This window comes from Rhineura floridana, chromosome 9 (assembly GCF_030035675.1).
Source record: "Rhineura floridana isolate rRhiFlo1 chromosome 9, rRhiFlo1.hap2, whole genome shotgun sequence".
In the NCBI taxonomy this organism is placed as follows: Eukaryota; Metazoa; Chordata; class Lepidosauria; order Squamata; family Rhineuridae; genus Rhineura; species Rhineura floridana.
Window position 1 is genome coordinate 78,834,303 of NC_084488.1, and position 12,986 is coordinate 78,847,288.

The 12,986-nt window shown below is 41.3% G+C and overlaps 1 protein-coding gene across 2 annotated transcripts in view; it reads right to left on the reverse strand.

The window, feature by feature from the left end:
- PLK4 (polo like kinase 4) overlaps nucleotides 1–12,804 on the reverse strand; it is a 29,679-nt gene extending 16,875 nt beyond the window's left edge. Inside the window, exons 1-5 of one of the 2 annotated variants that reach the window (XM_061585077.1) lie at nucleotides 12,482–12,804; nucleotides 6,477–6,572; nucleotides 4,744–4,839; nucleotides 4,550–4,664; nucleotides 2,650–3,682 (exon numbers count right to left, since the gene is read on the reverse strand). In XM_061585077.1, coding sequence (XP_061441061.1) covers nucleotides 2,650–3,682; nucleotides 4,550–4,664; nucleotides 4,744–4,839; nucleotides 6,477–6,572; nucleotides 12,482–12,511 — 1,370 coding nt within the window. In that variant the 5' untranslated portion in view covers nucleotides 12,512–12,804. Of the gene's footprint in view, nucleotides 1–2,649; nucleotides 3,683–4,549; nucleotides 4,665–4,743; nucleotides 4,840–6,476; nucleotides 6,573–7,009; nucleotides 7,111–12,481 lie in introns of those variants that run through there. The other variant, XM_061585076.1, reaches the window with a different exon arrangement.
- Between the last annotated feature and the right edge of the window lie 182 nt (nucleotides 12,805–12,986).

Consider the following 12,986-nt stretch of genomic DNA (forward strand, 5'->3'; position numbering starts at 1 on the left):
CAGGGTTAACCAGCCTGCCCCCCCAGAATAAAAAAAATTGAGGATAGCTCGAGTAGTTCTCTGCACTGTCGTTTTGACATTCTGTAGTTGAGTGTTCCAAGAAAGTTTCTCATCAAAATATATTCCCAGATACTTAAAGAAGGAAACCTGTTCTATCTTATTACCACCTAAAACCCAGTTGCTCTTGGGGGGACGTCTGCCAAAAACCATCACTTTAGATTTAACATAATTGATTACAAGATGTTCTTTTATACAGTAATCATAGAGTTTTCCCAAACTTCTCTTCAGCCCAATTTTGTTCAAAGATAGCAATACCAGGTCATCTGCATCTATTAGTATAGCAGTTTTGCGGATGCCTATTGGGGGGAAATGCTCTGGACGATTTAGCTCAGTTACCATATCATTAATGTAGAGATTAAACAAGAAAGGTGCAAGTAAACAACCTTGTCTGACTCCTTTGGTGGTACAGACTTCCTCAGTCACTCTCCCATCTGTGCTACCTCTAACCCTCATACATGTGTTTGTGTAAAATACCCAGATTAAGAGCAGCAATCTCTTGTCAATGTTAGTCCCTGCGAACTTATCCCACAAACGGTTCCTATCGATTGAATCAAAGGCTGAAGAGAAATCAATGAAAGCAGCATATAACCTTCTAGAGGGGCCACAGGTATATTTGTGTATTAAGTGATGTAGCACAAAAATTTGGTCTGATCCAGCTTGTTCCTAATGTTGGATATTATTTCCATCTGCCCAGTCTGTCAATTTGTGAAGAAGGAAATGACTATATAGCTTAGAGCTGACATCCAAAAGGCTAATTGGCTGACAATTCTGTGGTTTTAATTTGTCTCCTTTCTTATAAATTGGGAATATGATACTTAATTTCCATCCCTTGGGGAAAATCCCTGTGGAGTTAATATACGAATATAGTTTGGCCAAGAGAGGGGACCACCATTCAGGGTTATTCTTAAAGACCTCCGGGGGGATCATGTCCTCGCCAGGGGCCTTTCCTGCTGTTAAGGCATGGATAAGTTTACACACTTCTTGATCTGAGACCGGGGGCCATTCTGGGAGAGTTGCCAACGAGTCCAGATTAGAGATTTGACTGTTAAGATCAGGATTTTTATCTCTTCCAAAGATATTACTATAATAAGTGTGCCAGATATTTGCTGGAATGCATGCCTCCAATGTTAGATTTGGTCACTTTTCTGAGATAGAGATCAAATCCCAAAACTTTTTCTCGTTCCTTTCCTGGGCTGAGGCAGCTCTTGTCTGGACCAGAAGGAAATACAGCATAATAATTCCACCAGTAGTACGATTACAGACAAAAGAACCTTGTGATCTACTCTACCAAAATAATTAGACTAATAAAAATTACACAGATGGGCTCATGATATTTCATAGGTTTAAGCTACTTGTATTAGCAAGAGAGAGTATTATTCCAAAGGTTAGGCCAGATACTAAATCATACCAGAAGCTACAGTCCAGCCACACAGAAAACAGAATTACTTGGTACCATTTTTTTACAAGGCTTTTTTTAGAACTTAGCTAGTCACCTACAAAACAACAGCAATAGAAAAGTCATTGGATTGACTACAATAAAGATTCTGAGTCCTTTGGGTGCACAAGTAGCCTAACAGGAACAGGGGTTTAACTGAAAACTACACTTTATTTTTTGAAGTCATGAATAGGCCTTTCCCTCCTTCTGTGATCCACTCTTGTGTACAGCTGAAGCATTATTCCCTTTAGTTACAGAGGCTCTGCCTTCTCCCCTTTCTGCTGTCATCAGCAGCCTCATACCTTTTACATAGCTGGTTTGGACAAAATGACAAACTATTGTCTAGCATTAGACTGAAAGAACTGGGCATGTTTAGCCTGGAGAAGAGAAGACTGAAGGGAGATATGATAGCACTCTTCAAGTACATGAAAGGTTGTCACACAAAGGAGGGCCGGGATCTCTTCTCAATCATCCCAGAGTGCAGGACACGGAATAATGGGCTCAAGTTGCAGGAAGCCAGATTTCAACTGAACATCAGGAAAAACTTCCTAACTGTTAGAGCCATAAGACAATGGAACCAATTACCTAGAGAGGTAGTGGGCTCTCTGACACTGGAGGCATTCAAGAGGCAGCTGGACAGCCATCTGTCGGGAATGCTTTGATTTGGATTCCTGCATCGAGCAGGGGGTTGGACTCAATGGCCTTGTAGGCTCCTTCCAACTCTACTATCCTATGATTATGTGCTCCACACTCCTGTTCCACAGCATCCACAAGGAGAGAGACATTTCTATTTTTAGTTAACCACAGTGAAGTGTTATGTTCAAATCCACAACTGTGGTTAATCTCAGTTATGGTGTACTGAAATGAAACAAGCCAAATTTATAAACCAGAATTCAAAGTTGGTTCATTTCCCTAACTATAGTTAAAATTAATCAGTTTGTGATTAATTAATCATGCTAGACCTCAGTTAAAAACTAAAGTGAAAGCTTCTAATTTGCTCACAGGTATGCTGAAGTAAAGGGGAGGGCAGAACTGATGAGACCAGGACTCAGTCAACTAACATAATAGTTTAGCATTACATCCAGACAAGGCCATTAGGGAAACCAATTACAGGATGCACTCAAAAAACACATCTGTAAGTAACAGATTCTTACCAAGTATGCTCTTTCACCGGTGGAGAGAGATGTTCTTCCATTGAGCCAGAGCTAGTGGGAAGCTTTTCTTTAAATACAGTAGGAATATCATCATGACTAATTGCAGGTGAAAAGTCCTTTATGTTTTCTATTAGTCCTCCTCTGGGCTTTGAGAGGATTTCCATGGAATGGCATCTCTCCACATGATTTAGTATTCCTTGACTCTGACTATGGGATGTGCCTGATCTTTCAGAGGAGTGTGCCCTCCTGAGGTAGCGTGAATGAGGTCTATCTTCAATCAGCTGCATTGCTCTTCCCCTACCAGTATTGTCCATTTCTTTTGCTGGAAGTCCCCAATTGTTATGAGAACTACTTCCGTACCCAGATGAAACTTCACTGGCATTCTTATTCTTAGGAAGAATGGTAATTTTGTTGGGAAGTGGTTGACCCCCTAAAAGTCTTCTCTTTTCCTTTAAGCAGCCACTCGTACTGACACTGGGAGAGGCTGTAAAAGCTGTAGAAATGGTGGCATTTCCACTGTCCATTGAATCCTCTACATTTCCCAGATCTTTACTTCTTGCTGAGCTACACCTGGACATAAAAGGATGATCCAATACAGATGAAAGGCTTAAACGATCTGCTGGATTTTTGCGAAGTAACTGGTGAATAAGGTCTTGGGCCTCTTCTGACAAAAACTTTGGCATTTCATAATCTGCCAGCACCACTTTGTTCAAGGTGTTCTTTACTGTATTGGTATCAAAAGGTGGCCTTCCAGCAAGAAGAGTGAAGAACATACATCCCAAGGACCAGACATCAGATTCAAGCCCATGCGCACTTCTTGTGGCTATTTCTGGAGAAATGTAATTAGGAGTCCCACACATTGTGTAGTGCTTTTCATGAGGCATTGTCAGTTGGGCTGCAAGTCCAAAGTCAGCAATCTTGATGTACATATTGTTGGTGAGTAAAAGATTAGACAATGTAAGGTCCCGGTGCAATATTCCATGGGAATGAAGATATAACATCCCTGTAATAATCTGGTGCATGAAGTTCCGAACTACATAGAATAAAAAAGGAGGTGTTAAAAAGCATTTTTGTTATCTTGTCTTTGAGTTTGCTAACCAGATTTGTTTCTTTTAATTAAGATATTCAATGAGACATTATTGCAACTCAAAAATTGAGCTGTTCCTCAAACAAGCAACTAATGAGCCTTACAAATGAATCAGTCTAAGTGCTCCAGCACAGCCAAACATTTAGTACAATAACTGTTAAATTCCATACAAATCTAATATATTTGTCAGTCTCTAAGAAGTGAAACAGTGCAACAAAGGAATCATTTCTGATTAAAGAGTTACTATTTTACACATTGCACAGAGGAATTCTGCATTTAAATTATTTATTTATACTATTTTTAATTTTCTTTACATCCAATATTGGATTCCCATGTTGCCAGCTGTTTGCATGTGTCCTATTGGTTTATTTGCATTGTTGTGCTTTTTTCCATTGCATGTAGCCAAAAGTTTCACATTTATCAACCTTTAAGAAGCATATTACACCCCTACAAAAATTGATAGCAGCATAATAATTAAGAGTTATGTTAGCTGCAGAACAAAACTATATGGTCAGGATCCAAAGGCAAGCACAACAAACTCCACATGCTTATTGCGAGTTTGGGGATTGTGTTTCTCAAACTGCAGCCTCACATGCTGTGTAGGAAATCACTTCTGAAAGAAAGGGTGACTTTCAAAAGCACTGTCTTACAAACATGGAAGTCCAGTATGTCTAAAGAAAAAAAATAATTCCACTTGCTATGTCCAAGCCCTGGGTGGGCATAAAGTAGTTCTTTGGATCCCAACCTATTTATTTGTTGGCCAGTCAGAAAGGCTGCTTCGAAGTGCAATCATAAGCAATATTTCAACCCTACCTTCTTCTTCAGAGAAACGGTTTTTTCTGTTCTTTAAATATCTGCTCATTTCTCCTTTATGACACATCTCCAGTATCAGGTACACATAATTACTATCTTCAAAGTAGTTATACAGCTAGAAAAAGGAAAATTAGTATTAACATAGATTGAAGCTCAAATTACAAGTGTTTCAGTTTCTCAGTGTAAATTCTTACCTCAAGTATAGAGGGATGCTTTAGTTGACAATGTATCTTCACTTCATTTTGAACTCTCTGCACCATTCCAACTTTATGCATGGCCTTTTTGTCAATCTGAAAAGACATAAAAATATTTTTCCTAAACTGCAGTGTTTTACAACCATTCACATGTGAAAGTAACCTTACATTGTCTCTGGTAGTTTAACTAAGCTGAACAAGGGTTGGAAATAGTTTATTTATTATGTTGTACATTAATGCCATGATCTCAAGTACAGCTTGCTTCTTTTAATCCCATACCTTATTAAAATAAAAGTTATTAAGCAACGTGCTTACGATATCAGCCTAGGAAATAAGATCAACTGAATAAAATGGGACTTTCTTCCAAATAAACATAGCACTGGGGTTTAAATATTATTTTGTATCTCTACTAAGTTCTACAGATATATATATATATTGAACCTTCTCAAGGAACACAGGCTAAAAGACAAACTACACAATATGTTAAAAGCATGGTGTGGTCTCCTGCTTTGTTTTGCTTTCAGCCAGGAATAGCTAACCTGTAGCCCTCTGGGAACTACAATTCCCATCATTCCTGACCACTGGCCATGCTGGCTAGGGCTGATGGGAGTTGGAGTCCAACAACATCTGGAAGACCACAGCTTAGCTATCTGTTTGTAATACAAAATAGCAACCACAGGGCATGAATCAGGATTGGGACCATGGTGCTGGTGGAGATTTTTTAAAAACCTTGTGGTCTTGATGAAAATGTCCTCCTCCAACTACTATAAGTGTTGGGAAGAAAACTATCATTGATGCCAATTAAAAAGGCCTCTCCATATATATTCCAATCCAGACCCTGCACCTGACATAAGAGGCCCTTCTTCGTGTGTCCCCTCCGAAGGAGGCATGGAGACTGACATGAGCCAGTCTCCCCATTGTGGTGGCTCTGTCATTGGTAGAACATTCTCCCTAGACAAGTACACTAGATGCCATTATTATCCATCTCTATGTGCCAAGCAAAAACTTTTCTCCCAGGCATTTGGTCCTTAACTTTGGAAGGCTTTTGGAGGGCTTCGGTTGTGTAGCCTTCCTAAGAAGGTATGTTCCACCATTTTATGTATTGTTTTATTTTTAACCTTTTATATATATTTGACCTTTTACTTTATTTTTTATTAAATGTAAGTCTTTTGAGTGTGCATGTGTATGCAGAAAAGTGAATAACAAATTTAATAAATAAATACTAAAGTCCCAGTCCCCCCAGTGACTGCTATTTAATAAGGTTTTTATAAAAACAAGACACAAGATGCAACAACACATAACATAATGTGCAAAAGACACCACTTATTTCACATTATGATCTGTCCAGACCCTGAAAGCTATTTTGTACCCGGAACTTCTAAGCCCTTCATCTATGTTGAACAGTTTGCAGATTGAAGTACTTCAGATGTGAAATGCTGAGAGGACTGCATTGGCTAATGTGTTTGAACAGCTCAGTTTGGGGAAGGCACTATACAGAGATTAGAAAACAACCTTTGTTGTTTGGGATTCAAATTGACAGGTGAACTCAGACATCAGGAACTGAAGGAGCTGTGGTAATGTAAAGGGACAGTCAGGGAGTGAAATATGGCATTTATTGGCTTATTGGGTATAAAAATATGTAACTAAGCCTCATCCTTTTCTCCTCAGCCATTTGGCATCCTGTATTCTGACTAAATTCAGTTTTCCAGGTAGCTGTTCCAATGGCCACTTACCATTTTGATGGCTACTTCTTGATCTGTTTTTAGGGATACTGCTCTGTAGACTCCTGCAAAGGAGCCCTTGCCCAGAAGGTTCCCCACCTTGAAATCCTAAGAAAAAGAAAAGGTTAGTTGTTATTGTCTCCTCACCTTCTATTTGCATAGATAGGCATCAGCTATAGAAACAGATGCTGGACATCTCACACTAATAGTTTTAATGTTACATATAAATTTTCCCACTGACATGTTTGTAGAAGAGATGTGAGGAGACATCCTGTTTCTCCCCCCCCCCTGTGATTTAAATAACTGATTTAAAGAGTCACCTTGAATTAATCCCTGCTCTGAAGCAAGAAAGCCACAAGGAAAGGTTTTTAATAGAAACTGAGGCTAGCTTGAAGTACATCATAATGGAGGAGAGAATTGCCTCAGCTTCCCATTGCAATGTAACTAAAAGGAAAGAAGTGCGGCTGACTTCTCCTTCCTCCAAACTATTTTTAAAAATGCATCCCATTCATAGGGTACACGTACACCTCTACCCTCTCACCTACCCTTATCCATGTTTTGCTCCCTTCACCACTTTTTTTCATTTGTCACAAGGTTTCCAGGCTGTTAACTCCTCACTCCCTACTTCCATATTTCATGGGCTTCTTGAAAGTCTGCTCCAGAATTAACACACCTCTGACCTAGAGCTATTAATGTATTACAGAGGGCAGGGCAAAGGCAGCAAATACAAGAGAAGCATCAGTGGAATGCACCTGCCCTCTTGCTAAGTTACACACAAGTTTCTGACTTTCACAATGTAACAACACTGACTCTTCCGCAGATTTCAGCTTTACTCAGATGTACCGTGCAATCCTTGTACTCCCCCCCTCCACTAAAAAAAACCCTGTCCTGTCCACATTTGGATGCAGGTGGGGAAAAACACGTCAGTAACTTGAGGACGAGCTACAGGCTTGGGGCTCTAGCAGCGATTGCTACACATGCTCAAATCAAGGAAGCATGCTCAAACGCGCGAGGGAACAGCAATCCTGCACCGGCCAACGCAAGGAAGCGGCTTTACCTGAATGGAGCTCTCCCTTGGGACATGCCGGCACAGGCTGTGCTGTCGCTCAGCAGGGGAGAGCAGGAGACTGAGAAGCCACTGCGGCATCCTGCCAGGGACTCGCAGCCACTGAGGAGTTCGCAGCACAGACCTTGCAGTCGGCTCGCCGTGCAGCCCTTTCTCCTGTTCCCAGGGGAAACGCAGCTTCCATTGCCCGCTGCCATAGCAGCAGCCAAGGAGAGACTCCAGGAGGGACGCCAAATCGGAACCCCCCGGCCCCTGCATCCCGCGCCCAGACCAGCTATTGCCGCCGCGGAATAAAGCCTCGAAAACTGCAATCCTAGTCACACTTACCTAGGAGTAAGCCCCACCGAGCAATGTGGGACTTACTTCCGAGTATACATGTATAGGATTGCGCCATTAAACTCATTGGAAGGCCAGTTGACAAGTCCATGGCATCCTGTGTGAAGGGAGCCTACAGAAGCTTCTCCCAATAAGCATTACCAATGAGCTAAGGCAGCATTATTTTCTTCCTTTTTCACTACCAGCAGAAACCTAAAGGCAATTCAAACAGAAACTCTGTCCTCTTGACAAACGCGAGTTTTTGCTTCAAGAGTCAGGGATGCTTTTGTGTGGGGCTTTGGTGCCTTTTCCTTTGCTTATCTTGAAGGTTGGGGGAAATGCAAGTAGATATTCTAGACCAAGAGCCAGCGCCAAAACCCACATGTCATAAGGTACAAAAGGTTTGAATATCTAGACATCTTTCAGAAATTATGGCATTTTCCAAAAGTGCCAGGAGAGGTTAGGGGTTGGCATCCACTCCCACCAAACATCTTCCTGAAGCCAATAACTACATCAGCAGGTACGTGGATTAAAGCACATTATTAGTTTTCCTCTGCGCTGTACTCTGGGGATTGCCAGCCTTTTGAGACCAAGGACATATTTCCCTTCTGGCTGATTCTCCCCTCCTACATACACATAAAGTATGCACCAATATACATGTTTTGCTTTTCCAAAGGCTCAGAATCAATGTCCAATCCAGTAGAATTAAAATGGGTCAGCTTTCATTTGCACAATTTGGAAACCCCCAGACTACAGTGAAGAGGAAGACAAATAATTTATTTTAATCCGTTTGCTTTGTTTTTATTGGCAGTATGTACAGTTACCTTACAAAGTCACCTAACGACAGGGAAATGACAGGTAGTTTGGGGTTGAAGTATGAGTGTGGAATAGAGAAGCTGTGCTAGGGTTTTCTGAAGGTTGTATTCCCCCCCACCCCATGTTCTCATAACGGACAAAAATAAAGTAATACACAAATATTTATTCCTCAAGTCAAAATTCTTTACTTTGATTTTATTGCCAAGTTAGTTCATAATTTCAGAACTAACATGCATAGTTAATATAGCAGAAATTATTGCTGCTCAGATAATATTAAATGATCCTATCTGGGAATGGATCTATTTAAAACAGTCAGACTGGATTATGTTAAGATGCAGGAAGGTAGTTTCTACAAAGTGGTACCAGTTTCAGCAATGTGCCTTATGATGTAATTAATGGTCCCCATTGGCCATTTTTTGCATCAAAAGCGGGGTAAACCACAACAAAGTCAGACTGGATAGTCTGAAATTATGTACACAATTGTCCAGCAGACACAGCATGTTTCATCCATGTACCTTGTGACATAATTAAAGCTCCAGAAAAAGGGGGGGGCTGCTACTGACTGCACACCCCAGCAGTTGCTCATAAGACTGGCAGTTTTGGAAATGCTGGAAATGTCCAGATATCAAGACATTTTGTACCTTAAGATGTGCACTTTTTGAAAGTGGCTCTTGGACTATTTTTTGTTTTCTGTTTTCATTTTACTGTATTTCTATGTACTTTTAATTGTAACTCATGTCCAAGACGTAGGGGTAGGATATATTGCAGAAAGCAATATAAAATTCTTCATGCTTGTGTCTACTCTTAACAGTGTGATTAATTATTTCAAATCCTGCTGCCATCAGCAATACATACTTCTCAAATACATGGACTACCCCAATTCTCAAATATATGGACTGCCCCAATTCATATTGAAAATGCTACATGCATCTTGGGCTTTCAGCAACAAACTACACACAACTACCTGCCAAGTCAAAGAGCCCAAGTCTCAAGAGTCACCTTTGCAACATGGTGCCTCAGTTATCTCTGCTTGGAGGGGAAGAGGTGTCTCCCTATGGAGAATATAACCAGAACTGTTGCTTGCTTCAGTATTAAGAAAATCCTGAGGTCTCCATCACCACTGTGCAATGGCTAGAATGTTACTACTGTTGGATGGTAAAGCTGAATGTTGGAAGATTCAGGACAGACAAAAGAAAGTACTATGTCACACAGTGCATTGTTAAATTATGGAATTTGCTGCCACAAGATGTAGTGATGGCCACCAACTTGGATGATTTTAAAAAGAGGGTTAGACAAATTTATGGAGGATAAGATTGTCAGTGGCTACTAGCCATAATGGCTGTGTGTTCTACTTCCACTATCAGAGGTAGTATACCTCTGAATACCAGTTGCAGGAATTACAAGAGGAGAGTGTACTGTTGCACTCAGGCCCTGCTTGCAGGCTTCCCATTGGCATCTGGATGACCTCTGTGTCATCAGGATGCTGGATGAGATGGGCCATGGCCAGATCCAGCAGGGGTCTTCTAATGTTTATGTTCTTATGATGATGAATAAGTGGCATTAATGTACATCATTGTGCAAGTAAAGGTCATTAATGTTGTAAGGCTGTGATTCGATAAAGTGAGTTTTCAGAGTTTCTACTGTAGTTGCCGATGTTAACTTTTCTCAACACTATTTTCTCTCATCATCATTAGAACAAGCAAACAAACTTCACAGGCAGGTTTACAATTGCTTTCATTGTGTCAATCTAAGAGGTAGTCTCAAAGACTCCCTGTTCTCTTCCAATATAATTGCTCACTGAAAGCCAAAGTAACAGGAAACACAAGCACATTGATTTTAAAATGATAGCATTTCCTAACAAAAACCATTTCCTAACTCACTGAAGAATTCTTCTATCTCAGATCTTTCAACATTATTATTAATGTACCCAACTTTGGCCATACAAAAAAATCCTATCTGCTTAATTCAGACTATTTTACTGAAAATTAAGTTCATTTTAAAATGTCTATCACAAATAAGTTTAACCTACTATTGAAACAATCATTTCAGTATAAATCACAATACTTGCTAAACCATGGTTTACTACTACACACTTTAGTGCACATTTAAAGATCAATTCATATTGTCTACTTACAACTTGATCCTTTCCATGCTTACTTGAAAGTGAGCCCTATTGAGTTCAATAGGTTATACTTTCTAGAAAAGTGTGCATAGGATTGAGGCCATGCAGACTTATCCTATGCAGGTTTCAAATCCCATTGGATTTAGTGGTGCTTACTCCCAAATAAGTGTTGCAGCCTCAATCCCTGGAAGTTTCAAAATATACTTTTTATCATACAATTAAGAGGATAAATCTAACACACATAGATCACCCCACCTGCTTCAATGTATGCTTATGTGCCAGCATGTTAGTTCACTTATTTATTGTAGTAATAATTTACTAGATATGAATGAGAATTGGCCAGCATAGATGCAAGCTCCTTTTAGAATTATAAAGTGCACAAATTAGAACTACAAAGGGTGCTATTAAAACCATATTAACAGGTGTTCCATAGTAGTACTTTTTTGTTGTTGTTATGTGCCTTCAAGTCGATTACGACTTATGGCAACCCTATGAATCAGTAACCTCCAAGAGCATCTGTCATGAACCACCCTGTTCAGATCTTGTAAATGCAGGTCTGTGGCTTCCTTTATGGAATCAATCCATCTCGTTTGGCCTTCCTCTTTTTCTACTCCCTTCTGTTTTTCCTAGCATTATTGTCTTTTCTAGTGAATCAGGTCTTCTCATTATGTGTCCAAAGTATGTACTTTGGGGGAGTAGTACTTAATCATACAGATTAAACCATGAGCCTTCTCTCATACTTATACCCCAGGCTACAAAGAATGGTGCAAAATTAAAAAAAACAAATATTAAGGTGACTCCTTAACATGTTATCTGTCCTTTACACAGGCTTGAAAGATGCTACTTGCCTGGTCACATGTGGCTAAGAAATATAATCTGCAGATAACAAAGTTCAGGGAGAACATCAGTGACATGGATAAAAAGAATAGGGTTGGGAGGGTGGGAAAGGTACTCAAATTCATCCTTGGTAAACTTTGTTAATTAGTCCAGAATAGCTACCACACTTTATTTCTACTGAATCTACACTAACTTGGATTAGAACCCCCACTTCAACCACACACACACACTCAGATAATGGCAAACATGTCACCTATGAAGTTTACTTACAAACTTACTCCCAAACATGCGTGCTTAAGACTGAAGCCTTGGGGGGGGGGAGGCTGGTGCCGTCCAGACGTTGCTAAACTACAGCTCTCACCATCCCTGACCACTGTCCATGCTGGCTGGGGCTGATGGCAGCCGCAGTCCAACAACATCCTTGCCTTAGAGTATGGAGCCTCGCTCTGGGGCTGTAATCCTATGCATGCTTACCAGGAAGTAAACAAGGTGGGGAATACTTCCGAGAAAGTATGCATAGGATCGCGCTGTAGGGTGATCAGTCTTGTGTGCGGGAGTGGGTGACAGGAACATTCTCTTCCATCCAAGGACAAGGTGTAAGAAACTACCTCATCCTGAACAGGGGAAGGTGGAGAGGTAGAGCACTTTGTTTAAATAACTGGTAGGGCGAAACTCCGCCCAGCATCCTGCATCTCCTCGCCTGTCACAGATTGGACGGGACCGCTTAAAACAGCAACAAGCCCTGCTTCTGCTCCACTGAGATATGGGTTGGATCCAGACTCTCCCTCAGGCTGCGAATGGTTCGGTCCCTCCTTCACGCCCCCCCCCGCCATCCCGGCCGCGTAATGGCCGTTTCCGCACCTCAATCTTCTCGCCGATGTAGGACGCCATGGCGGCAGCGGCGCCCACTCCTCCCGCGTCACTTTATTGCTTTCGTATAGCTACTGCATGGCCGGCTAATGCGCGTCTTTCTCTCTCGCCACCGCTCCGCAGGCCTCTCACTCCCCACTATGGGGGTCGGGGAGAAACCCCTTCCTTGCGAGGCTCCATTTTGAAAATCGCGCCGTTAGAACTTCGCTCGGAGAAAGGCTGCGTATGACGCCATCACGTCGTCCTAGCCGCCTCTTCCTATCCTCTGGCTCCTTGAGGGCGAGGCGTGCATCGTAAGGCTGTTTATAACTCTCGGAGAAAAGCAGAGCAAAGGCGCCTGCGCAAAACAAGGTAGTGTTCTATTCGACAAGTTGAGACTATACGCCCTCTTGCGGCAAGGAGGTAGAACATCCATGTTTTTATTCTTTTGTCATTTGTTAAGAACGTAAGAAGAGCCCTGCTGGATCTTATTCGTGCAGCGTTCTGCTTCCCGCAG